The 25,993-nt window shown below is 53.9% G+C and overlaps 11 protein-coding genes across 11 annotated transcripts; 4 read left to right on the forward strand and 7 right to left on the reverse strand.

Moving 5' to 3' along the window:
• Nucleotides 1-170: 170 nt before the first annotated feature.
• J4E87_010280 (uncharacterized protein) lies at nt 171-1,121 on the reverse strand (the record flags this gene model as incomplete). Its single annotated transcript, XM_049381854.1, has 1 exon — nt 171-1,121. One exon carries the CDS (start codon nt 1,119-1,121, stop codon nt 171-173), a length of 951 nt encoding a protein of 316 aa, XP_049228421.1.
• A 1,776-nt stretch (nt 1,122-2,897) lies between these two features.
• J4E87_010281 (uncharacterized protein) lies at nt 2,898-4,253 on the reverse strand (the record flags this gene model as incomplete). The annotated part of the gene is made up of 3 exons (XM_049381855.1): nt 2,898-3,857; nt 3,908-3,918; nt 4,247-4,253. The coding sequence occupies 3 exons, from the start codon at nt 4,251-4,253 to the stop codon at nt 2,898-2,900; spliced, it is 978 nt and encodes a 325-aa protein (XP_049228422.1).
• Nucleotides 4,254-4,364: 111 nt separating this feature from the next.
• On the reverse strand, nt 4,365-6,543 carry J4E87_010282 (uncharacterized protein; the record flags this gene model as incomplete). Its single annotated transcript, XM_049381856.1, has 2 exons — nt 4,365-5,864; nt 5,920-6,543. 2 exons carry the CDS (start codon nt 6,541-6,543, stop codon nt 4,365-4,367), a joined length of 2,124 nt encoding a protein of 707 aa, XP_049228423.1.
• A 717-nt stretch (nt 6,544-7,260) lies between these two features.
• Nucleotides 7,261-9,102, reverse strand: J4E87_010283 (uncharacterized protein; the record flags this gene model as incomplete). Its single annotated transcript, XM_049381857.1, has 1 exon — nt 7,261-9,102. The coding sequence occupies one exon, from the start codon at nt 9,100-9,102 to the stop codon at nt 7,261-7,263; it is 1,842 nt and encodes a 613-aa protein (XP_049228424.1).
• Nucleotides 9,103-10,086: 984 nt separating this feature from the next.
• Nucleotides 10,087-10,769, forward strand: J4E87_010284 (uncharacterized protein; the record flags this gene model as incomplete). Its single annotated transcript, XM_049381858.1, has 2 exons — nt 10,087-10,530; nt 10,584-10,769. 2 exons carry the CDS (start codon nt 10,087-10,089, stop codon nt 10,767-10,769), a joined length of 630 nt encoding a protein of 209 aa, XP_049228425.1.
• A 388-nt stretch (nt 10,770-11,157) lies between these two features.
• On the reverse strand, nt 11,158-14,163 carry J4E87_010285 (uncharacterized protein; the record flags this gene model as incomplete). The annotated part of the gene is made up of 2 exons (XM_049381859.1): nt 11,158-13,808; nt 13,857-14,163. The coding sequence occupies 2 exons, from the start codon at nt 14,161-14,163 to the stop codon at nt 11,158-11,160; spliced, it is 2,958 nt and encodes a 985-aa protein (XP_049228426.1).
• Nucleotides 14,164-15,776: 1,613 nt separating this feature from the next.
• Nucleotides 15,777-16,595, reverse strand: J4E87_010286 (uncharacterized protein; the record flags this gene model as incomplete). The annotated part of the gene is made up of 2 exons (XM_049381860.1): nt 15,777-16,109; nt 16,161-16,595. 2 exons carry the CDS (start codon nt 16,593-16,595, stop codon nt 15,777-15,779), a joined length of 768 nt encoding a protein of 255 aa, XP_049228427.1.
• Nucleotides 16,596-17,165: 570 nt separating this feature from the next.
• J4E87_010287 (uncharacterized protein) lies at nt 17,166-18,836 on the forward strand (the record flags this gene model as incomplete). Its single annotated transcript, XM_049381861.1, has 2 exons — nt 17,166-18,514; nt 18,617-18,836. The coding sequence occupies 2 exons, from the start codon at nt 17,166-17,168 to the stop codon at nt 18,834-18,836; spliced, it is 1,569 nt and encodes a 522-aa protein (XP_049228428.1).
• A 2,996-nt stretch (nt 18,837-21,832) lies between these two features.
• On the forward strand, nt 21,833-22,531 carry J4E87_010288 (uncharacterized protein; the record flags this gene model as incomplete). The annotated part of the gene is made up of 2 exons (XM_049381862.1): nt 21,833-22,442; nt 22,497-22,531. 2 exons carry the CDS (start codon nt 21,833-21,835, stop codon nt 22,529-22,531), a joined length of 645 nt encoding a protein of 214 aa, XP_049228429.1.
• A 169-nt stretch (nt 22,532-22,700) lies between these two features.
• On the reverse strand, nt 22,701-23,051 carry J4E87_010289 (uncharacterized protein; the record flags this gene model as incomplete). The annotated part of the gene is made up of 1 exon (XM_049381863.1): nt 22,701-23,051. One exon carries the CDS (start codon nt 23,049-23,051, stop codon nt 22,701-22,703), a length of 351 nt encoding a protein of 116 aa, XP_049228430.1.
• Nucleotides 23,052-23,913: 862 nt separating this feature from the next.
• On the forward strand, nt 23,914-25,014 carry J4E87_010290 (uncharacterized protein; the record flags this gene model as incomplete). Its single annotated transcript, XM_049381864.1, has 3 exons — nt 23,914-24,000; nt 24,065-24,657; nt 24,711-25,014. The coding sequence occupies 3 exons, from the start codon at nt 23,914-23,916 to the stop codon at nt 25,012-25,014; spliced, it is 984 nt and encodes a 327-aa protein (XP_049228431.1).
• Between the last annotated feature and the right edge of the window lie 979 nt (nt 25,015-25,993).

The following is a 25,993-nucleotide window of genomic DNA, read 5'->3' on the forward strand; positions in this document are numbered from 1 at the left end:
CAGCCAGCATGATGTCATTCTGCATTGTGGCTGGGGCTGAGCCACAATGCGTCGATCGCCTCCCGTGACCCACCCTTACCAAACTCTCCACACCGCAACACTCCTTCGGGACTCGGCAGTCGCAGGTTGATGGCGAGACATATCTGGTGCTAATGAAGGTTTTGATTGTTTTACATGCCGTTCGCAGAGACTACTCCCATGGTGCGAACGAAGGGTGATATGGAGTACTTGGAAGTAGCAGAGCTAATCCAGTGTGCTTCGTTCGACTCCCCAACGACAACCCAAGGCCCCAATAGCGGCATATCCCTCAACGCATCCCCCATGTGATGGTACCCCTTCCTCAAGGGCCAACACATCTTTGAGTCGCCCACCAGCGTGTCCGTCGGCCACCCACCGCGTCGCCGACAAGTGTCCCATGCTTCCCTTAGCACATCCTGCACCTTGTCGTTCGGAGCAATGTCCTTGATAATATGGAAAAGCGACCTCATGCACAATATAACCTGTTCTTGATCGCAATACCCCAGAGAGTTTGTATCCCAGTGTCCGGGGAGCGTGCTCGTCCAGCGTGTGCCAGATGGATGTCGCGTTTCTTCGCCGTACCACCCTATCATGTCTAGAGTGAAGTGCGGGAGTGTACTTTGGTAGGAGGTTAGGGGGTGGGGGGGTGCAACGCGGAGGTGTGCGACGGGGAGGGTTATGGTGGAGCAGATGGCTCTCTCGTCTCGTTGGGATATATGAGTCTTGGTGTTGTGGAGGAAGTGTCTATGCACCTTGCGTACGAGACTTGACTGCGCGAGCAAGTCTGCGCGCTCGGAGTCGCAGAGTATGGTGTTTGTGTTGTCTGGTACGGGGATGTTGTATAAGGCTGCGTTTAGCGAGTCGAAGTCCGCGTTGAAGGTTATTGCAACGATTTCGATGAGAAAGCGACGGACCTGTTCGGTCTTGCATTCTGGTGGTTGAGCTTGCGATGGAGCGTGGTACTTGATCTCGCTTTCAGCGATGTCCGTGTACTCAGGTGGCGGGCCTGAGGGTATGTCTTGGTTTTCTCCTTGCAACATGTCTGATGGCGGAAGATAGGATATCTGGAAGCGACCTAGACGGCCTAAATCGAAAACCGGCATGATGGCGATGTTGAGCTATGATCGAGGGAGGTTGAAGTGAGACTGAAGAGGTGGAAGAGGGGTGTTGTGCGTTTGCCGAGAGTGCTCTGGTAGAACCAAGGTTCAGGGTCGCCTCGTTCAGCGAAGAGTGGGCGAGTCCCAAGAACCATTGTGACGACAACATGACCTCGTGAGGAAGAAGTTCTCTCGACCATCATGATGCTTGGAGACGACATGTCGAATGCGCGAAGCCGATACGAGTGGCTCAGGCCCAGTTGAAGCCTACAACGCTTTCGTAGATGGAGTAGCGGATAGCGTATTCTAGACGTCTTCGGCAAACCAGAAGTGAGCTGTAAGCTAGGATTCGCAGCGCTCTCGGAAACGTCTCCAAGCGCAGCCTCTTCCAATGACGAATAAGAATATCCCCGTCCGCACCACTCCCTCTCATCACCAGGAGTGGCCCCAGGCCTAACCGCGGGGAGGTGGAGGACAAGGCCCTTAAAATACTCCCTAGACAACAAAGCTAATAGCTAAACATAATAAAAGAAAGAAATACTAGAAACGAAAAGACGAACAAAGGAAAAGAAAAGCAACTACGTATATCAATACACTTACTAAACATACTTCTCAATAACACCATTCACTCGCCCCTCAAACGCCGCCAACACCTCCCTCCTCTCCCTCCTATCCCGCCTCTCCCGCCTCTCCCAGGGCATCTCATACCCCGCCCACCGGGCCCACCGGAGCAGCGCGATGGCCAAAACGGCCGTGATCATGTGTGCCACGAAGGCGTCGAAAACGCGCGTGGCGAAGGTGCAGTCGGACATTGTAGGGAGACAGCTAGACGTGGGTTTGTTAGTGAAAGTGATTTTCATGGGATAATAGGGTAGATAGAAAGAGTTACGTACCTGATCTCCTGTGTGTGGTAGCTAGAGAAGAGAAGAAAGGGTGCGAGGATGGGAATTACTACACTGTAGATGTGGGTCGGGCAGTTACGTCTGTGCGACTGCTGCATCCACGGTAAGGTTGTTGGCACTTTCGGTGGAGGGTTGAGGTGCAATTTCTTATCTAGGAGCAGATACGTCGTTGCGTAGGGCTCTTACCTTGTGGTAGCCGGCAGACGACAACAGCACCAAAATTTCAGCAGTAGCAACCGTTGAGTATCTTTGAGGTATGTATCACAGGTAGCAACAGCATGCATATATCCAGAAATGTTGTTGAGGTGTACATACTCTTGTGCAGCACTCGTCGGTTGCTGTAGAACACTGCGAATGCCTCCACGCTACGGGGAAATGTTCACGAGCTCGGTCTTACTCATCGAGCTTTCTCTTGGAGACGGCATCTCTAGAGCGCTTGCCTCGCGATAGCCTAGAGGCGACATCTACCTTGGAATGTTAGCAAGCACGTTTACTAGGCAGCTCTAACGTATACATTGAAGGCAGCAGAAGCATGTAAATTTCTAGCGATGTGGTTAAAGTATACATAATCTTGTTCATCTTTAACGTGTCGCTGGAGAATGTCACGAAAAACTCTAGAGTAAATTATCGTGAGTGACAGTCATTGCAGTTCACGTGGTATCATGTAGGAGCAACCCGCCAATGAGAGTATATGTTGCGCTCATGTAACGGTTAGTATCTAAGAGCTAAATGTAAAAGAACGCATTATTCGTGTGTCTGCTATAAGCGCGAGATCCATACTATCTGAAGCGACCATCGCTTCGTGTCTAACGCTTCCAAAGTTACCGCGTCTTCTCTGTCCACTTCATATCGCTAACCGCTTTCGGCCGTACTAGCTTCTTCATTGCTCCAGTAACTCGTGTAGGCGATCACCGAGAACATCCAGAGCATGGAACCAGAATTCAGGGCCTATCTCCTCGATGTACGCATCGATCCTTGACACTCGACGCTCCCCAAATCCCCAGTTTACAGTCACGAGCCCGTGGTCATCATCCTCTCCTCCACCCTCATCGTCCGCCTGACCGTTGTCTCCTCCACTACCCTCGCCACCGACCTCTTCACCGACGTAAACCTTGCTCTCAACCATCTCAAGCTCCTGCTTCTTGATCATCGCGTCCTTCTCAACATCTCCCTCTTGTGTCTCGGTAAGCCGGCTTCCGGCAAGCCTGTGATAGTCGAACGCGGGAGCCTCGTGCGGATCAGTGTTGGTGTCTCTAGCCCACTGCCGAGCGTCTTTGATGGTTGCCAGAGTGGGGGCTTCGCCGTACTTGTGCTCTTCGGCCGCCATATGCTGGAAGTCGGCGATTTGCTGCACCGTCATTGGCGTATATATGTCTCGAAAGGCAGATTGAGCTGCGGCTTTGTTTTCGGCGGTCAAATGGGTGAAAGCGGTGTTCATGCGCTGCTTCTTGTTGCTGGCCTGCAGATCGAGGGTCTTGTTGGCGTTGGTGTTGCGTCGTCGCTTGAGGTCCATGCGGTCGGAACGGTCGGTCCTCGTCGCATGTGATACTTCGTTGCTATCAAGTTCTTTGACCTCATCCCGTGAGGGTATCCCGAGCCCAAGTTGCTCCCAAACCTCGAATGCGGTGCGGGTGAGGTTGGTAGTTGTTAGCCCGTCTCGGTCGCCTTGCTCGACAATCTCCGGGCTGATGGTGTTGAAGTCGATGTCACTCAAATGCACTCGATTACCAGCCGCGTTGCGGTAAGTCGCGGAGTAGGTTATTGAGATGACTTCGTCGTCCTTAGACTTTGCCATCGCCATCCATTTTCCGTCGAAGCTCAGTGGCTGACGTGTTTTGGCCTGTTCGTTGTATTAGCCTCGTTGGTTAAGAAAGAGGCGTTACTACCTACCATCGCTGTCTCTGAATTTGTTGTGCTGGAGAAGATCGGTGTTGCGCGAGCGAAAGGTATCAATGGTGGTCTAATGTTGGATGATGTAGTGTTATCAAGGTTCGGTAGTAGCTTATGAGGCTCGGTGACCGTCAGTTAAGTGACCGTCAATTTGGTGGTGACCTTCGATTAAGTGAGTGCCGATTGATCGCCAGTTGATCGATAAGGCATACCAAGTGAGTGCGAAATAATCGAGCGTAATTTCGTCCGTGCCCTAAATTGTGAGGTCCTGTAGCTACCGTACACCTGTTCGTCAGCCAAGAGGTGATAACGCGAGGTACTCAGAAGACGTTTCCAGACCCGACATGCCAAACATCGCGAATAATGAGTCATCTAAAGAAACATCACACGATGTTACCCATAGAGGAAAGCTGGCTCGAAACTGCGCACTCATAGACTCATCATCGCATAACCCCATCTAAACTTCAATAAACCTCGCCATCCACGTCCTTGTAACCTCCTTCGCCTCATCCACCAAACCCATATCCAACAACAACTGCACAGTCCCCCGTGTCGCAGATTCAAGCGCACTAAAAATCCACGTATGCGTAAACGTCGCCGCCTCCCCAATAAACACAGTGTTGAATTCCGTCTGATAAAACGCCGGAAGATACAAGGTCTGCTGCCCGAAAATCTGCATCGTGAAAGCACCAGCCTGGTGCTCGTCTTGCTCCCAGCATTGACGCGCGTAATTACCAGTCCAATTCTCTTCAATCACCTCCTCGCCATGCATTTCGGCAAACGCGCGTTTGATATACGCCATGTGTTCGGCTTCGGGCATTGCGCAGGCGACGGTGGCTTCGTAGTCAGACAAGTAAGAGGCGAGCATTGTTCCTGGGCCGCTGGCGTTGACTTGCCAGCTCGGGTAGCAGATCTGGCCGAGATTAGGCTGGTAGAGGCGCGTGCACCCGCCTATGATGGGCTTGTCCAGATGTTCCCAGAAGCGCGTTTTGAATTGCACGGCTACTTTGCAGGCGTTGGCGAAGAGGATGCGGTCGATGGCGCGTTTTAGCAGACTCGAGTAGCGGGGCAGGGTCCAGAATTTCATGAGGTTGAGGGGCACGCTGTTGAGGACGTAGTCGAAGCTTTCGATCGAGTCGGGGGTGGAGTAGGGTTCTGAGCCTGTGGGCTTCCAGGATACGGATATGGTTTTGTTGTTTTCGTTCCAGTGGAGGCCGTTGATTTTGGCGCCGTATTGGATGCGGTCTTTGACGAGGGGCTCGAAGGCGGCGGGCATGCGCGAGAGGCCGCCTTTGATGGTGACCCATTTGGAGGCGAGGAAGTAGACGGTTTCGTATTCCCACATGGGCCAGTAGATGTGGGATTGGCCGACTTCGTCGGTTGTGTTGAGGTCGTATTTGAGCTTGTTGCGGAGGTAGGCTACCTCGGAGTAGTCGAACATGCCGTCGTCTTTGGCTTGCTTGTAGGCTTTGAAGATATTGGTCGCGTACATCTTTATGCGCTCTGCGTCTAGGCCTTTGAACTCGTCGAGAGCGGCGTTGGCCTCTTCGACAGCAGTGGCGTTGCCGTATGCGATAGTGTTCTTGTATGCAGGGTCGGTCGCTATCTCAGTCTTGCTGGGAATTGTTCCATCGGGACGGCGGAAGGGACTGTCGGCTGGGGTGTTGGGAGACGATTGGATCCATTCGATGAACTTGACATGCAGCTCCTCCTTGTCAGCGTTGAGTTCGTTGAGAACATCGGCCAGTTGGAAGATCATGCGTTGGTCGTTGAAGGGGAAGGTCTCGTTGGTCTCAGAGTCTGTAATCTCGTACGGGAAACGCATGGGCCCAAGCTCGTGATATTGGCCTTCATCGGGGGAAGTGCCGTTGAGATAGGCTGTGCGAATGCGACCGCCAATACGCTGAGACGACTCGATGATCTTCCAGTTGTGAATACCAACAGAGTCCAGCATCAGCTATAAGGCGTTTCGTTAGCACCAAATTGGTGTCGTTATTGAAGCAATCACGTACTGAAGTCGCAAGCCCAGAGATACCTCCCCCCAGAATACCAAAAGACTTATTCTTGGCCGATGCAACAAAAACCTCATCTGGCTGCTTCTGCTGCAAGTAAGCAACGCCATCGAACCAGTTGCTATCAGTCCCTGCAACATCAACGAACGACTTCCTCTCCTGTCGGCGAGCATAGCGCTTGGCGACAACGAGCTCTTCAGACTTCCCGATGAGCTCTCCATCAAGAAAGGCATGAAGACAGCCCCCAGACATCTCAGCCGGAGTCAACCAAACGAATTTGCTCGGTCGTCTATTCTCATGTTCCTCATGGCGTCTCGCCAAAGGATGAGCGCCGACATGCGTCTGACCTATGCGTTGTTTCGCGGAAACGATGGAAGCAGCAGCATCGTCACATGTCGCGTATGTGATCGTAAGCTCCCCATCAACATCTCCGTAATAGTCGACGACGATATTTTGTGCGCTTCCCGGAGTAGTGCTTTTCAAAGGAGCGAAGACGACCGATGGCTGGCTCAGAGGTTTGGATTCCGAGAGCGAGGCGATGCTTGCCAGAAGCGGCAACAACTTGGTGAAGGACGGCATGCCGGAGGCTGATGGGAAGACGAAGTCGGTAATCAAGGACCTCATGCTATTGCTCTTCGACATGCCCGTTTATGAATCTTCAGAGGAATTCCTTGGCAATACCAAGCATCGCTGGTATCTACCTTGATGTCCATGATACCCACTGTTGAGTATTCATCAGTCATCCCGCGATGTTATCGTGCGGTGCCGTAGGCCTTTGCTCCAGGTGTAAGCCCACCGAGAAGCCGCCGGTCCACCTCCGGTGTCATACTTGCTAGACGATATCAATTCTCTTTCACAAAAGCCTTTTTCAATATATTTGCCTATTTCCAGAGTCCTTGAGAAACCATGTTCTGCCAAAGTGCGGAGGTGTTGTTTTCGTAGCCAGCAACTTCTCGTCGGCATTCACCCACGTAATCCCAGGCTCTGGATGCTGGGCTTCGGCGCATCTGAAAGCCGATCCATGATTGGAGCGGGCAATATCCTTGAGTCTTGGCTGATGGAAGTAGATAAGTGGGGGGAGATCAAGACAGTCCGTCGGCTGGGCGCTGCCCTTGCCAAGTACAGCTGGGTGCGATTAGGTATGTTTTCCGCTCGGAACCACAGCCATCGATTACAACGCGCCAAGAGGGTATCGCGCGATACGTCTACATGTGCAGTTAGTGTACTGTTCAACCGAAAATCTCTGTCATTCGCTTCTCAAAACGTTGCATAGGCCCATAGATTCTACTGCCGTTGTGGCCTTCGCCGGCTACTTTACTAACTGCTCTTTGAGTCTTCCGACTAGTCCGCCCGCTGGAAACTGCCTCTCCTCCTACTCGGCCCTTCAAGAACGCCCATCTTCTCTTCGTTACTACTCCGCCTTTCCCCGCGTTCAGCCTCTTCACTCTCCGCAAGAACCTGCTCGTTCAAATCCGGTTCCACAACCTGCCCATGGTTACCACCCACCGACTCCATGGTGAACGGACTAGCAGTCGGCGCATCAAGAATATTCAACTCTTCCTGTGTGAAGAAGTTGGGCATCAAGAATGTCCGCATGGGGATATACAGGAAGATGAAGACCGGGAAACCAATGGCAGCGATTGTTTGTGTGATCGCGAAAGTGGCACCAAAGCCGATGAGTTCGAGCCCGACAAAAGCCCAGATGACCCAGCGACGCTTGATTTGTGCCAATGGGTCGGATCGTGATGTGAGATGCTTGTCCTTTGCGAGGAAGATGAGTTTTAGTGTGATGCCGTTTGCTTCTAGGGCCTGGATGCCCATGACGAAGAATAAGCCGGCTAGTACAGCTTGTGGGATGAGATGCAGAACGATAAGAAGAGGTCCAGTCATTGTACCTAGGGTGAGGAGACCTTGAGCGAGGTTTGACACGCGCTGCTCTACCACATGGTCGACAACGCGTTTGCCATGGCCTTTGTTGTCTTCGTCGTCGGAATCGGCGACGGTGCGTGCAACGCAAAGCGATGTAGTATGGAACGGTGCCTGCGGGATGAGGCCGTTCGGGAAGGGGATGCCCAGTAATCCCGCAACTCCAGTCGTGATACCCAAGAGAAAAATATCCCAATGGAAGCCCGCCGGTTTGCGCAGCGGGAATTCCGTGCCCTGCGCGATCAAACTGGAAACGTTGTGGTCGAACCAGAACAGAATCGTCAAGAGTACAGCGAACGGAATAGCCAGGAACACATCGCCGACACTTATATCCCAGAAGTGGATGAACCATCCGCGATCTGTAGTGGGAAAGAATGCCTTCGAAGTAGGTAGCTTGAGCAACTCAATGCCAGCCATCTTTCCGATGTGTACGAAACCGGTGAAGAAGATCACGGTAAGCGGTGTACCGTAGTCCTCGACGAACTTGCGAACATGGCGCTGCAGTAGCGACGACTGTCCTACAATGCCGCAGATGTATGCGACCGCAGTGACCAGCAACGCAATCACAATCGAAAGGTATGCCGACGCGTCGCTGACAGCCCATTGCCTTGTCAACACCTGTATCCCCTTTTGTAGATATATGAATGCGACGTAAAACCCGAATATGTCGCAAGAGAACCGCGTAACGTATCGTAGGCCGTTGCAGGAGTTCGTGATTGCGAGAATCCAGTGGAAGATCAGGGACCATATGCCTATCCAGCACATGAAGGCGAAGTAGTTCGTACCCCGTGGGGTGATGATGTCGTATACGGTGTAGTTGAAGACGGTGATTGGGCCGGTGACGCCTACGATGACTAGAGGTTGTGCTGCGGCGAGTGAGAAGACGACCGAGGCTAGCACTGAGGCGAGAAGGACCTCGTTTACTCCAAAGCTCTCGTTGGTCTTTTCGAACATATCCAGCGAGAAGGCGAGCGCTGGCAGAATGTTCGCAAAGTACATGTAGACTGTCGCGGGCACGACGCGATAGTCCCACGCATCTTTCCAGTCGCTCAAGTAGAACGGTGCTCGCCGCCGTATGTCGTTTATCATGCCACTGAACAGGCGTGTCTTCCACCAGGCATTCTTGCTCGAGGCCGCCGTTCCATGCGACTGTCGCGTGGGTTCCCGAGTGATCGCATCGTTGTTGGACGTGGCATTGCGCTTCGAGGGTCGGAGTACACGCGACTTCCACGATCTGTTCGCGTATTCTGAAGACATGGTTGGACGATGGCAGAGGCGTGGCTTTGGGCTGGTACGCTACGGGTATTTGCTCGCGGAGGTGTTATATCGAAGATGTCGTCATGACAGGGCGGACTCCAAATTGAGAAAGCTACCCAGGCGAAGGAGGCGCGGGGTAGTGCAGATATACCAGCTGAAGGTACCCTAAAAGATATGCTTCAACAAAGCTGGACGAGCGGATGGGTCTTGCCGCCATGGTAAAGGTTGGCGAGCTTGTTATGTATGGCGAGGGGAGGAAAAGTCGACTCCACACACCGCCGCCCGGGCAGACTCCGGCTCGGATTTACGGCCGGCAATAATCTTAGCGCAATCTCCCCGCGGACCCTGATGGCGACATGTTCAACTGCCATCGCATCTGCGACACCTCCATGACCTCTAAACCATCTGCACTCTCCTCAGCTACAAGACACCCGAACGAGCAATCGCGCATACATCATCTGCTCGTTGATACCAGGCTACCGTTGACGATGGAGCCCAGCGACACAAAGCCCATCACCCATGCTGTGACGACTTTCACATGATGCAAGTCGGCGGATGAACTCGATGCTAGAAAGTTTGCAGAGATGCTGATCGACGATCATTGCGGACATGTCCTCTTGTAGATGGTACGCTTTATCGCGCATGATCAGTAGAGGCTAGTTGGAGAAAGAGCTCGGAAAGTCGGACCGCTGTTGACATATCATCAAAACTGCTACTTGCTACTACTTCGACGATAGACTGAGACGTATACAACGCGCATCGCAACGAAGCTCAACGCTGTTAGTCGCGATGCGCCCGAGAACCGGAGACGAGATTTTGGCGGGGTTCGCGCTGGTGCAGCAAGCTGCAGGGGAGCTTGGAGGCGGTCTGCTTCCACCTGTAGCATGCAGAGACTAAGCCCTCTCAACGTGGTCGTACAGTCTCTTCACAAAGAAAATAAAATTCCTCTACCAACAACGCCCGACTCAGCACGAGACAGCAATCATGCCTTCCATGGCGAGCTCCATCCACCCCGACTTCCGCGACGATGTCACCTCAGCGGAAGCCCATGCCGTGGACCGGGAAACAGAACGTCTAATCCATCAACAAATGGCTGCAGACAACGCAAGTGGTCGTGAAAGATACATTCAGCTCGCCAAAGAGATGCTGCGTATTAGACTGCGCGCCTACAAGCCCGAGTCACCACCCGTTGCTGGTGCATGGTGCCTGATCGGATCAGCACATCTCAAGGCCTCTCAGCTGCAAGAGGCAAAAGAAGCCACTGAGAAGAGTCTTGAGATATACGCCAAAGGCGACGATAAGGATGCCGCGGCATTGGCGAGGGAGCAGTTGGGTTTGATCTTTGAAGGCTTGGGCCAGATTCCTGATGCTAAGAACATTCGACTGCAAGGTGCGAGTGACGGAACGATGGTGTGTTCGAGTCCACGGGTACGTTTACCGTAGTGCAACGCGAAATGGTTCTTCTGACAGCCTTGACATAGTGTCCGTATGCACATTACGCGTTCCGCGTGCAGAACGACGGCCGCCCCGGGCTCTTCAAGTTGGCTGAACTGAATGCGTGTGGTGCATGCAATTCGGCTTTCTACTGCGAACGGCAATGTCAACTGCAGGACTGGAAGAGACATAAAGTTCCTTGTAAGGCATATACGGCTGCTCAAGTAGATTAGGAGGGCACATTGCTCTGCTGTCACTAAATTACAGTGTCCACGTAGTCTCTAAAGCCTTCGCCCTTTTGTAAAAACTGTTCACCTATGTCAGTCCAGTCTCTTGTCGTCATAACAGCGCATCACTTGTCACTTAAACGAAACTTGTGTTGATACTTTCGTAGTTTGATATGTACTACTCATGGCAATGTAGTTTCTACTTCAAATAACCAACCGACGATATCGTGAAAAAAGGGGGGGTATCAAAATGGCTTCCAAAATCATCCATGTGAAAAATTCCCTTGGGGCCGTCCATCCATCCATGAAGAAAAGAGAAGATCCAAAACGCCTCGTTGGATCCTAACGTGAACGCTCACTATATAATTTACTGGAATTGAAAAGATATCATCCATCACTCCCCCATCCTTCGCGTCTTGGGACTCTTCTTTGGAGGGGGGTTGAAGGCATCGCTCGTGCGGGCGCGTTTGAGATTCGCCGGTGGACCAGCCCTGCTGCTTCCACTGCTGGCCTGGCTAGCACGCTTAGCCAACTTCGCAGCCTCGCGAATGCGAACACCACCGGCAGGGCTGTTGAACCCACTTCCGCCTCCAGCGGTTGCAGCCGAACTTCCAGCGGGAATCTCCTCGGCAAGACGATCGGCGAGAGCAGCGTCGTATTCGCGCTCGCTAGCACGGACAGCGCTGGGGTCTTGTTGGCGGGCTGTAGCGAGCATGTCGACGCTGCCGTCGTCACTGTCTTCGTAATCCGATTCAGATCCTTCAGAGACGTCGGAGGCGATGGGTGCAATATTGAGGATTTGCATGGCGGTTGTGGGGCCGCCGGAGTTGCTGTCGCTGTCGCTGTCGGGCTCGGATGAGGCGTCGGAAGCACAGTCCGAGTCGACGTCGCCAGAGGAGCAGGAATCCAGCGGAAGGAAAGAGGCCGGAGGGAGAGTGGAGCTAGGAAGGTTTTTCCGTGACGCAGAAAGAATCCTCTCCTCGATTACACGCTGAGGACTTGATCTAGGAGACTCGACTTCAGGAGACGACTGCCTGTCGTTGAGTGCATCCTGGATGGCCTTGGGGTACAAGGTTGACCAGCGGCGAGCGGCGACATGGGATGGCGCGGTGGGTACTTGTGATCGTCGTACGTGGATGGAGAAGTTGTCCTCTGGCTGCACACCACCCAGACCCGAAGCCTCAAAGTCCATGAGTTCTGGGCTGGTGTTGCCGCTATCGTTCCTCAAGGCCTCCGGCGAGAAGCCAAGGTCATCGCCACTCGAGACAGTGCGTGATCCGCTGTCGACATCCATCGGCGTGGTGTCCAAAGGACCTCGGGGCTCGGCCAGGTCCAGCGACGTCCTCTTGGTCGGGGATGATGTGCCCTGCTTGGCACCGAGAGGCTGGTTCGTGATTGGCTGATAATTGCCGGGCATGGTAAGGAAGGCGCCGTTACGATCACCGCTCAGGTCAGTGCAGAATTTGGCCTTGGTGTAGAAGATCATGGGTCCGTCATCGCGCCTGCGAGGTTTTGATGAGGAGCTCTGCATGATGGAACTGCTGAAACCTGAGGAGTTGCCCGTGGGCTGGGGTTGGTAAGAGTAGTTGGCTGAGGATTCGGCGTCGAAGGCGTAAAACTCGTCTTCGTTCTCCGACTCATCCTTGTGGAAGAACATGGGTTTGTACGCAAACTTGTTTTGCTCCTTCTCACGCTGGGCACGAGCTTGCCTTCTGGCAATCGTGGCTTCATCCATCATGTCGCTGCTGGCACCGCTGTTGCCAGTCTTCATACCCTTGAAAGGCGACTGGGAGCCGGACTCATTCGGTGAAGCACCACTCCAATGCTCCGACGAGCTGTCGCCGCTGTGCTTGGTGATGTCGAGGCCGCCCTTCCATCGGATTTTGCGACCGTCGCGAGAGATCTCGAGATGGTTGCTGTACTCGTGCAAGGCGTCCTTGACGAACTCGGGTGTGACGTTTAGAGTGTGTAGTTGGGCCATGTTGATGACCAAGTTTAGGTAAATCCAGCCGTGGCCGAGGGGTGCTTCTCCAGAGTCCATGTCCGGTGGGGTGAAGCCAAGATGGCGGATGTAGTCCATGTTCTCTGTAGGCACCTGCGCACGGTAAGGGTCCAGGTCTAGCGGTCGTGTGGGTCGTTGGTCGGGAGATAGACCTGAGCCAGCGAAGTCCTGTTCCTCGATATGCAGGCTGGGGCGGAAGCCCTGTAGGACTTCGTCCTGGTCCGCATGACTTTCCCGAGCAGCACTAGCACCGCGGTCGTTCCTGATGCGAGCTTCACGCTGACCCTCGGGCTTCTGATTTTGTCCCGTCGCTTCTCGCTGGGCACGGTCGGCTGTTGCTGCCGACTGGGCTACTTCCTGTTGCTGCATTGGGTGTGGGTGGGACCCGGGCGCAGAGCGCTTGCCAGCAAAGATCTGCTCCAGGCGGCGCACAACCATCTTCTTCTTGGACTTGTCGGTCATGGGGGCGGTCTTGTTGTTGGGTAGCAGGCCCATGGGGATGTCGTGGAGGTACGACTGGATGTTTTGCTGTTGCCGGCTGTAGGCGGATTTGGTCATCTTGCGGTGGTCGTTGTCTTGATTGGATTGGCCTGACGAGTTAGGGCCGGATGCAGATAGGGAAGCGTAGCCCGACTCGGCGAAGCGCGATGTGGAGGAGGCGGTGTTGTGGGTTTGGAGTGCCGGGGTGTAGGCTGAGATGTCGGCGTAGTCGTTGGCGGTGCCTTCGTCGAGATCTGATGCAAACTTGCGCAGAGTCTCCTCGAGTTCTTTCTTCTTGTGGTCGGGCAGGCCATGGAACCTCACCTCGAACAGCTTCTCTTCTTGCAGGTGGGCATCGTAGAGCTTCTCGTACTTCCGCAGCCGCTGCTTGAGCTTCTTGTTGGCGACGGTCAGGTCGTCGATGACGCTGCGGAAGTCTTCGGTGCTGCTGCCGTCGGTGCCAATCTGGCCGAGGGGGCGGTAGGGCATGGCGACCTGTGCCTGGGTGGTGTCGGGCGGCGTCTCGGACGAAGACGAGTTGCGGAGGAAGAAGGGCGGTTCATCTTAATAGTCAGTCACACTTTCTCATCTACTCTGTCGGAGGCACTCACTGTCGACGAAGGCCGACTTGCCCTGGCTGGCCGTGTTGTTGGTCTTTTCGAACCATTGGCCGGCGTCGCTGCTCTCGCCCGAGCTGGTCTTGTTGGAGAGCAGCTGGGGAGACACGCTCGAGGGCGGATTGGCCTTGTCGCTGGCGAGGGTGGGCGACGTCTCAGCAGTCGGCGCCTTCTTGGGCTCGCGTCCTGATGGTTGAGGTTTAGGCGGCGGGCTGTGGCGGAGAGAGACGGAGCGGTGGGCTGGCGGGCGGCGTGGGTGGGAACGCGCAGCCATGGGAATGGTTCCCGGGCGGTCGTTCATGGCGGGTGGAGAGAGGCGGGTGAGAGTTGGGGGCTAGACAGGCAGGATGCTCCCCATGTGGATGATGGTGAATGTCAGGCCGCTAGCGATCAAATGTCCAAGGTGTGCGTATATTGTAGACCGGGAGGCTGTTGTGCCCAGGCTCGAATGGATCAGACGCTTCCGCGGCGGTGGTTCGAATGGTATGTAGGGTGCTGGTAGCGGCGTCGTCGTATGGTGGGAGGGCAGTTTCGGCGTGCAAATTGAAAGATGGCTGAAGAGAGTTGTGGGCTCTCTCGGCGCTGGTTTGTGCAGGTGAGCCATGATGGGCATCGATCTTGATGTGGGTAAGCATGTCGATGCTCTCGATTTCCAAGCTGCCAAGACTGCAGCTGGAGATCGAGGGTACCTGGCCGCGAAGAGGAAGTGTGGCGTTCGGGCCTAGCGCACCAACTACCGGCAATCGACGATGGGCCTTGATCTCCAGCCCACCATCGCCCAGGAGGGAGACCATCGCCCTTCTGTTCCGCCCGTTGACCCTGCCGTCTCGATGGCTCTCCATATCTGTGATGGTCGTCCTCTCCTATGCTTCTCCGGAGAACACAACCTTCTAGCAGCACTGCCGCACTGCGAACAACATGCAACCGCCCGCACACATCTACACTTGCCACCGTCTAGATCCGCGTCTGACAGTTGCTGCCAGTGCTGCACGGCATAGAGATGGTCCAGACCCTCTTCACACCATGGCTTCCCATCACAGCAGAACCGTGGCGGCACGAACCGTTGACACGCTGCCGCTAGAGCCTCACCAGCCACACGCACTCTCCTACATGGCCACAGCATCCATCGAGATTGCAAATGCTAGCCGGCCCTCTCCTGACGCACACTCCCCGTGTCCCCTCGCTGGATGAGGTCACTCTTGCACGGTGCTGGCAACGGCTGGGAAGCGCAATCGATTTCCTGGACCCTGATCTGTCCTTGGTTGTTCGGCTCAGACACCCTGCCGCCATGATTGGCGGGCACAAGACTCCCACTGTGCCGCCCTCATCGCTGCCAGCATCGCAATCGAGAGGGCCATCGCAATAAAGGGTCCAGCTGGAACACTCGTTAATGCATCTCACGACAGGCATGCAGCTGACTCCCTCCGACAAGCATACGAAAAGGGTCTTATTACGCCTGGATCCTCAGGGGCTTTGACCTGGGACAACCGCTGACCATGACTGCTTGCTCCAACATTTTTCACTCTCACGGTGGGGTGATGCCACTTCCAACCTCAGATCACCGATTGAGCTCGGATCGCAGATTACTCGTTACAACCATGCAGGGCAGAGCGCGCCGGGAGGTCGCCCCGGTCTAATCACCGAATCGCAACCAATATTGTTTCGTAACTCGTTAGGATGCACAACACCATCGGCGATGCTGGAGTTAGGCTCGTCTAAATCGTACGATGGTGTTTGGACACTCAAAAACCTGAAGGGTTTCATACTGGAAATGTCACATTCAACATCTCATCGAGATCCCATGTGCCGTGACGTCTTCGCTAGTGTAGCGGAAAAAGTAGAAACACAGAGTACATCATGGCCTCGGCTTAACATGCCATGAAACAGTCAACATCCGCCGATGGACAGACCAACTCAGATGCGCGCACCCTTACTCCTCAGCACGTTGACGGCAGAATGGCCCGTATAGTTGAGCCACTCGCCCAGTCCTCCCATGAAGCCGCCAACTTTCATCAAGTCTTGTAATCTGTTATCCAGAAACTGCTCCGTCTCTACAAAATTCGCCGACTTGTCCTGTGTCATGTATAACTCGGTCGAAGAGTAGATGGCTGAGAGCGTTGCGCGCTTGGTGTACCAGCTGCTATCGACACTCTGGTCGCCAGATAGGAACCAGATCTCGTCTGCGAGTCTCGCAAGTTCGGCGATAGATGCCGGGACGTACGTGGGCTGGGCCATGATCGCGAGTGCCTATCACCCATCAGCACGCTGACCTCTGCTGTTGTGTATGCACTGTCCTACCTCCTGCCATCGATGTATGACGGGTTCATTTGCCCGCAACCGCGCCAGTGTCAACGTCCTGACCTTTGCGCCAACGCCCATCTTCTTCCCTTGCTCTCCCTGGTCTGGGAATTGAACATTGTTTTGTAGCGCCAAGCGCTGCGTGACAAGATGGTAATTGATCAAATCGAAGACACCCCGCGGAAGCAGATTCGTAGAGACATCAAGATAACCGGCGTCGCGAGCACCAAGCTTCAATGCATCCATGGTAAACCCATGGCTGGGTACGTGTGCGTATGCGGAGGAGAGTATGGCAGACTCGGCGGGAGGAAATGGCGGCGGCTGCGCGTAATCATACGAATGGTACAGGCATCGTTGTCTTGAAGCGGCTGCTGGGCGAATTGAGGCTGCTCGGACACTCCCGAGTAGCGAGCTGGCTGGTCGTGATGGTGGCATGGTGGATGCAATTGAAGATGTAGAGATCAGCCGATGCGGACATTTGCTGCCTTCTCCGCAAATCTGCCAAGACCGACATCGATCAGATCTCACACTAACCCTGTGACGTCGTAGAGCTGTCGATCAATTTCGACGTTGAATTTGACAATCGATCTCAACGTCTGCATATCGATCTTGGAGGCAAAATATCTTACCACGTGGCCCTTGGACACCATTCCAAATCGTGCAGGAGGCTGAAGATCCACATCCGACTGCAGTTCCAGATCTTGTCAATCACGTCGCCACGTGACCGACGCGTCGAACGCGTCTGCGCTAGTGGCAATACTTGTGAGATCCAGCATCTCCAGGGCTCCAGTCCACAATTCCCCTGGCATCCAGCAGACAATTGCCATCCGATCTTCAGGAACCCATCGGATACCCCGCAAATCTCGGAGGCGACATCTAAACGAATCGAAGCGCGATCTCCAACCCACCACGACCCCACGCGCATCGCAGCCTATACGTCCCCGCCACAACCCCGATTCGAGAACCCTCTCCGTATACAGTTAGGGATTGAACCTGCTTTCCAACATGGCGCGCGGTAAAAATGTCGAGGTCAGCGAGTATGAGCGGAAACGTCAGGAGAACATTGCAAAGACGCAGGCGCTCTTGCGCAACCTCGAGATGGAGGCTGCAGAAGCCGGTCTAGGTCCCACAGGCAAGGCAAAGACATCCGTGCCATCGCGACCAAAAGCGAAGAAGCCCGCGCCCAAGAAGATCAAGCAAGAAGAAGAAGCGCCGCGTAGAACATCCTCGCGATTAAAGGGCATTGTGGCAGACAGTGAGGTCGCAAAGCGCAAAGCAGAGGATGAATACGTCGCAATACAAGCAGCTGATCGCGCAAAGCGACAACGCATTAGTGATGCCTTCAACTTCAGTGACATAGTCGTAGCAGGCAAGGACTGGAATCGGAGTGGGAACTTCCTCTCTGTCGGCCCAGCAGATCCGTACGCACGCACATTTGACTACAACGACGTGAAGGAGACCACCGACAAGGAATTGCGTGCCCTACGAGAGCGCATGAGCGGCCTAACGCTCTGGGAAGATTTCGAGCCGAACGAAATCAAGATCACACCCGAGCGCATATACTCCATGGGCCTCCACCCCACAACCGACAAGCCATTGGTGTTTGCCGGCGATAAGCTGGGGAACCTGGGAATCTGCGATGCATCGCAGAAAGTGGCAGAAGTCAAAGTCGAAGACGACGAAGACGCGGACAGGGAAGGACCGACCATCACGACGCTCAAACCACACACCCGCACAATACACACCTTCCAGTTCAGCCCTCACGATGCAAACGCACTATACACGGCATCCTACGACTCCTCGGTCAGGAAACTCGATCTGGCAAAGGGCGTCGCAGTCGAAGTCTACGCCCCAAGTGACAAGGATGAAGAAGCACCCCTATCCGGTCTCGAAATCTCCAAAGACGATCCTCACACCCTGTATTTCTCCACTCTCGACGGCCAATTCGGCATCTACGACATGCGCACCCCCAGCGAAAAAGCCGCCGGCCTACAAATCTTCCAGCTCTCAGACAAGAAAATCGGAGGCTTCACTCTCCATCCTCTACATCCGCATCTCGTCGCCACCGCTTCCCTCGACCGCACACTCAAGATCTGGGATTTGAGGAAGATAAGTGGGAAGGGTGGGGATAGGGCGCCTGCGTTGGTGGGCGAGCATACGAGTAAACTGAGCGTGTCGCATGCGGCGTGGAATAGTGCGGGGCAGGTGGCTACGGCGAGTTATGATGATACGATTAAGATATATGATTTTGGGAATTGTGCGGAGTGGGATGTTGGTACGACGGTGGAAGAAGAGGCTATGGAACCGACGGCTATGGTGCCGCATAATAATCAGACGGGGAGATGGGTTACTATGTTAGTTTTCTCTATTCCCCATTCCCTTCCCTCCCCCTCTTCCCCACCCTTCCCCTTCCCTCCCCCTCCTTCTCACCTTCCTTCTCACTAACAACCACCCAGCCTCCGAGCACAATGGCAACAACACCCCCAAGACAACGTCCAACGCTTCTGCATCGGCAACATGAACCGCTTCGTCGATATCTACACCGCAAAAGGCCAGCAGTTGGCGCAGCTGGGGGGTGAGGGCATTACGGCTGTGCCGGCGGTGGCCAAGTTTCATCCGACGGTGGATTGGGTGGCTGCGGGGACGGCGAGTGGGAAGTTGTGTTTGTGGATGTGAGATGCGTATGGGAGAGGGGGTGAGGGGGGATAGGGATAGGGATGGGGATGGGAGGGATGGGATGGGGATGGGGGATGGGGGATGGGAGGGATGGAGGAGGAAGAGGGGACGGGCTGGAATAGACGCAGTGGTAGTAGTAGAGTAGTAGTACAGTACTGGTAGTAGCAGCAGTACATCTCTGATACTACTACCAGTACTGTACTACTACTGTACTACTACTACCGCGTGTATTCCAGCTCGTGCTGACCTCAACATTCGAGTATGCAGGGTAGCAGGCTAGGGTGGATGTACGAAGGGGATGTACGATAGGTAACACGGGATATCAGCAAAGGCTTCGCTTCCGTCTGAAGCTTGCGATGGGAGCCGAGTGTTGCGTAAGCTGAGTCGACTCGCGCGCGTTTTTTTTAGCTGCAAACTCGGCGGTAATGTTTGTACTGGCTTTTGGGATCAGCGTAGGGGATAGCTTGGGGGATATGTTTGATTTGATACCACGGGGAGGAAGCGTCGCAATGGAGAACACGTCAGCGGCTTTGGCTTGGGCTGCCGCGTACGTTCTTGTGCCACTCGTTGGACATGTATTTTGGTAGATAGGACGCTAGTTCTGGTGGATGTTGCTTTGGTACTGGAGAAGGTGACAGTTGTTCCATGATCTTTGCAGCCGGACGCTGCTAGTGTTCCAAGGTATCTGGATCTTCTCACTATTTAAGCTGCATTGCTTCGTATACATACACGTAAACGCACACGTACATCGCGAGGAGGAGCAAGTGGGCTTAGTACACACTTTCGTCCGACCTTCTCTTGCGCCGTTGAAGTTGTGTTGCGATAGGTGGTACGATTACAAAGCCTTTGTTGGACGGATGCGAAAATCACCACTCCGAATGCGCTCATACCAAATATCTTCATTATCCTCACGAGTTTCAGACCCTCGCGGTAGCTTTGACCACGTGTCCGTACCTTCTTTTGAACATCTGACCAGCTTCATCACCACTCTAGTCCATGACCTTCGCGCTTACAAGCAGAGGGCTGTACCGGACTTGGACTACCAGAGCACACATAAACTTGCGTAAACACTAGCTTCCATGGTCGAGGACGAGGTCGCTTGTCGGAGTGTAAGGTAACGTCGTGCTGGCTATTGAGGTTGTACCTTGGTGGGCGGGGCGATCGCAATAGCTGTTCGTATGGGTACGAGAACCACTTCGTTTGGATCCCTAACACGAGATACTGTCATTGGATCGCCTTTGATTCAGTGGCATCCAGCTCTTGTGCCCGTCGTTGAACTTCTTTCTCAGCTGGCTGCATGATCGTGAAAGCCCTCGAATGTTCTCATACCTCCCAACCTCGGTATTCCGCAAAGAAAACATCCAGCACCCTCACGACCTTTCGATAATCCCCACATTTGCGGCCGTTTACACCGCTTCGTACTGCACAAAAGCGGAATTAAATAGTCCATGCATGAATCCTCCATACTGAAAAAGTTTAGAGTGCTCGCGATTATCGAATTTATCGAACGCATGCGTGTATGCGGTCTATCTTACCTAGGTATTTGCGTACCATGGTTTGTTTTTCCATCGGCCGAAAGCAGCAGTATCTCCATAGTATGCGACAGGGGACGGCCCGGTCTTTCATGCGCGAACACAAACCTGACAAGAACGGTACTCGCGTGCTTGCCATGAGGAACATGTGCAGTCTGCAGTCGGAGAAACAGACATCTCCGCTACCGCGCTTTGTCGTTAAGAATAGAACACCGTCTCTCCGGACTATTCTCCGGCGTAAGCAGGAAGAATTTGTGATGTCGCCTGCCCTTCTCTTATCGCATCAAAAAGGTGCCGACGCCTTCCGCACTCCGTCCGCTTACCACCTTCCGCGCTGTTCCCCTTCCTCTCACGATCTCCATATAACCGGTTCGTATCTGCTACGTCGCCTGCTACTTTCACGGGTAGCGTTGGTTGCAAATACGAGGTTTGGTGGGTTTCTATTTCCGGATGTGGCGATGGGTGGGTAGGAGCACTAAGGTAGCGGGTGTGGCACCAGCGGGGATCGTGTCCTTCTGCCAGCCTCGTTTTTTCCTCTCGACCGTGTAACTCGTACGACATCAACGAACACAGGTACCGTGGTAACATGTCCTCGTGGCACGGAGGCTGGGGAGATGGCGCCAATACGGATAACCTCCGATGTGGGAATTTGTTGTGTAATGGGAATTGTGAGGTGGAGAGGAGCTATCGAGATGGGTTTGGAAAGGTTGATGTTCAAATCTAAATAGCGACCGGCTAGCGATACCGAGATGCGGGATGCGGAAAGATTCAATGCCACCGCATCCACCGGCACTTTCGCATACATACCGCCGTATGATGCCGTTATCGTGTGGTGGGAAAACTCTCGCCCGATGCGACTGGGACCGCCGTATTAGGTCACACAACCAGCCGAACTGCCCAACGTCAGTCTGGTGACATTGAAACACGAGGTGATCAGCTTGTCGACAAGAAGGCGTATACGGTACGGTACGTCAGGGACTCGATATGACGTCTGCGTGTCGGAAGCTTCAATGCGAGGATGCAACGCGCAGGCTAGCTCACCCGTTTTCGTCATGTTTCCAGCGATATTGACGGGCTGATCAGTGCCTGAAGCATGCTTAGGGTGAGCTTAAACGGCCGGGACATTACTGCTACGGGCATGGTTCAAGCCTGCAGGGACAGTGCAGCGCTGCATCTGCATGGATACGAGGACATGACGGTGGGGAAATAGGTGGGAGGGTCAATGTTACTTTGTTTAGTCGCGTTTTGTAGGTTGGAAGACGGTAGAACAGAACAAACCCCTCATACCCTGCACCGTCCGTCTGTTGGCCATTACTATAAAGGGTTCCGCGAACGGCGCTGCACAAAGGGTCATCATCCTCAGCAAACTTTCAAAAGCAATTCACAGCAAAGACTAGTTTATAACTCCCTTTACAACACTCGCTTTCGAAGTTCTTCCACACCTCAACACACAAACTCGCCAAGATGAAGTACACCGTCGCTATCACCACCCTCATCGCCAGCGCCATGGCGACTGCCATCTCCTCCGACTGCCCCAAGCCCTCGCACACCGCGACCGTCACCGGCAGCGCACCTGCCTCGTCGTCGACCGCTCCTGCCGACGCCGCGCCCACCGGCTACTTCGGCGTCATCTCGTCCCGCAGCGCCTCGCCCATCCACCTCCAGTCCCTGACCGCACGCGGCGGAAAGTTCTACCTCGGCGGCGGCCCTCCCTCGTCCTACTGCCCGTCCAACCTCCCCGCCGGCGCTTGCCCTCCCGGTAACACCACTGTTCTGGCTGGCGGCCAGGGAACTCTCTCCCTCGGTGTTGTCGTGCCTGGTGGCCAGGAGGTCTACGTCGCGCCCGGCGGTGCTCTGCAGTACACCACTGCCCACTCCGTCTCCAAGCCCGAGGGCTCAGACGTCACTGGCTTCAGCCGCACCGCGCCCGCTGACGGCAACGTCTACGGATACCTCGACTACGAGACTGGCTTCGTTGCCTGCCCGGCTGGCGAGGGCGAGGGATACCAGGTCTTTGGTGCCGTTGAGGACGGTGAATTCGGCGATGACTGCCTTGGCTTCACCGCTCTGGCTGGTATGTTTTCTGCTTCTTCTGATATTTTTCAAACATGTGCTAACGATTCTCTAGTTGCGACCGAAGATGCTGGTGCCTGGCAATACTAGATCTCTCTCTAGCACCTGGAAATGGTGGTAGTGGGGATCTTTAATGTCTATTGGATAATGAACATGAAGAAGTGGTAGATGGAGATATCCATGCTGTACATATGACGCTCCTTAATGACCCGGGCACAAAAGTAATATAATAGTAATGCCTTGACACGATATTGAAACTTCATCCTCTGCCTTCCAAGACTGCTCTGATGCGATTGACTTCCTCCTCAGCTGTGCCTTTCAGGCCTGTCTGCACAACTACCGTCTTATCCCTACTCTTCATGCCTTTGACAACCTCAACATCAGACTTCGCAACTCTCAGCGCACCAGCAATGACTTCCCTCACCGCTCTGTTCGCCTCTCCGTCTTTCGGCTGAGCGGCAACGCATATCTCAATGCGCTCGTCAGAGACCGCTGCGATGCCTTCGCGTTGAGCATTAACCCCAGGCTTGACATGACACAGCAATTGAACAGTTCCTGAGGTGTTCTTCGCGGACTTTGAAGCCACGAAACGGATTGCGGGACCGGACATTAGCGGCGTTGGCGTTGAACACGGTAGAGTGCATGTGACTGCGATGAACGGTGTGTTAGAAAGGTCAGCTGGCTTCGCGTGCGGACCTCAGCATGCGGCTGAACCGGCAAAGCCGATTGCAGCCGCCCATTCCACGCCGGGATTAGACCACTGCCCACCCGACCAATCGCTTTTCCAGTGCACCTCCGAGCCATCCTACCAGCAAAGGCGAGCCTCTACACAGCAGTCCTCACAGATAGATGCACATCTCCTCTGTTCCACAGCATGCGCAAAAGCCACGTTGACACCACGCACGCCCTGCCACCTCCCTAAAGCGTGTTGGCGCGCAACCGGGGCGGTAGTGGGGGCATTCTTACGGTACCGGTCCTAAGATAAAGACTACTTCCCCTAAGTGATAAATTTGACGAGAGCCTCATCAGAGCTTCCCTTAAGTACAGGTGCACACGATGGAGGGAAAATTCAGCAACACGGAATTAGGTAAGAGATTGTAAGCGTATCCGGCGCAGATAAAATGCATAAAAGGCTGCCCGCCCTCGTTTTTGGGATAGTTTCTGCATATTTCGCATTTCTTCGACTTCTTGACAGAGTTGAGTTGAGTTGGGATAGAGTGTTGTTGTACGCATTGCGGTATTAGCACTTTTTTTGCATGATAGATTGAGAGACATTTTATTATTGGTATACGAATTCACAGCAAAAGGTAAGAGACAACTGCAATTGCTTTTGATGACGTGGTTTGCGACGTGGTGGTTTGCTATCTAGAAGTCGCACTTCTGCGACCACCCAACCCACGTACAATTCCATCTTTCCCACAATCCTGCCCACAACACACAACAAATCACATGACTAACCTCAGCCCAGCAAAATGACTTCCGCACCCACACTACAGCCCAAGTTCCTGCCGAACAAGCATGACCTAGGCATCGTCGCCGTCGGCTTCAGCGGCGGCCAGGTAAGTCCCACCCACCCATCCATCACTCATTCCCTCCCCAAATAAATTGACAATCTTATTCCAGCCCAAAGCCGGCGTCGACGCCGCCCCCATGGCGCTCATCGAAAACGGCCTCATCAAGCAGTTAGAAGAAGACCTCGACTTCAACGTCACCTACGACAACCAAGTCCACAACTACTCCTCGCTCCGCCCCGCCTCCGACCCCGAAGTCCGCAGAATGAAACAACCCAGATTCGTGTCGGCCGTAACAAAGCAAGTCTCGGACCAAGTCTACGCGCACGCCAAAACAGGAAAACTCGTGCTTACCCTCGGCGGCGACCACTCCATCGCCATCGGCACCGTGTCTGGGACTGCGAAAGCTGTCAGGGAGAGGCTGGGTAAAGAAATTGCGGTGATTTGGGTGGATGCGCATGCGGATATTAATACGCCTGAGTCGAGCGAGAGCGGGAATATTCATGGTATGCCGGTTGCCTTTTTGGCGGATCTTGTGGAGAAGAAGGAGGAGTTGACGGAGGATGTTTTTGGGTGGTTGAAGGAGGAGCATCGGATTAGTCCGAAGAAGTTGGTGTATATTGGGTTGAGGGATATTGATAAGGGGGAGAAGAAGATCCTGAAGCAGTACGGGATTAAGGCGTACAGTATGCATGAGATTGACAGGTATGTTACTGCCTTTCTGGGTGGTTGGAGATGGTTGCTGATTTGATACGCAGGCACGGTATTGGCAAAGTCATGGACATGGCACTGGGTTGGATCGGAAGCGACACGCCCATCCACCTCTCCTTCGACGTCGATGCTCTGGATCCCCAGTGGGCGCCCAGCACTGGTACGCCTGTCCGTGGTGGTTTGACGCTGCGCGAGGGTGACTTCATCGCCGAATGCGTTGCTGAGACTGGTCAGCTTATTGCGCTGGACCTCGTGGAGGTTAACCCCAGTCTGGATGCTGAGGGTGCGGGTGATACAGTGCGCGCTGGTGTTTCGATTGTGAGGTGCGCGCTTGGTGATACGCTTTTGTAAGCATGGTCGATTGGTGGAGTTCTAGGCATTTGGTCAGGGTAGATATAGATGGTGTTGTTAGACGAGCAATGACGCAAGTTCATACAATATTCATATTGCATATCGTGACGAAGTATTCTTATTCTTGAGCTCATGAGAGCTGGATTTTATATAAGAGACTAATACTAATATGCCCAAGTAACCGACCCATCAGCGTGCCTTTTAACCATCGGGTAATTTGGTCCTTCTCTATACCATCCGTCTTTTTCCGTTTGGCCATCGTAATCAAACCTTGGAGCCCACCGAACGTCTTCCGGTCCATAGTCCCTGTCTTCCTCGTCTCTAGAGTCTGCTCTTCTGTCGGGCTCGGGTTTCGAGGAGCCTTTCCTCGCGGAGCCTGTTGTTGCTCGTTTGGCAGTCTTAGGCCGAATTGACCCACGCGCGCCGTTTTGATCGGGTTCAGTTGACCCTCGGTATATGTACTCCGAGCGTGAGGGTGTTTCTCTCCTGTCTCGGTCACGCGATAGAGGCTTTGGACGTTGCTCTGGTTCCGCATTGGATACTTGTTCATCCCCTTTGTTTTTGCTCTTTCGGTTCTTAGAAGGGGAGGTCCGGTGTCGGTACGGTGTAGGGGTAGGGGCTTGGGGAGTCACTTCAGCCTCTCGAGGGACTGGGTAGTAGTATGTCTTAACGTTTTGGCCAGTTGGCGGGAGAGGCCCGCTTGGTGACGGCGAGGGGGGGTGTCGTGGCTCTGCATCAGATTCGGTGTCCTGATAAACAATCTTCCAACAATTTACGTGCGACGATAATCCATTATTGAGCAGTTTGATTTGCGATCCCAACGGTCTTTTGCACTGAGAGCAGGGGTGAAGCTCTATCCAAGAACCTTTTCCGGGATTAGTTCTGAAGAAACGTGTTTGACCGCCTTCCTTTACCACGTAAAAAGAATAACGCTGTAGGCAATGCTCAATGGCTTTGAAAAGACTCTCGATTTGACCGT

This window comes from Alternaria ethzedia, assembly GCF_023757985.1.
Source record: "Alternaria ethzedia strain BMP 0044 chromosome Unknown scaffold_45, whole genome shotgun sequence".
Lineage (NCBI taxonomy): Eukaryota > Fungi > Ascomycota > Dothideomycetes > Pleosporales > Pleosporaceae > Alternaria > Alternaria ethzedia.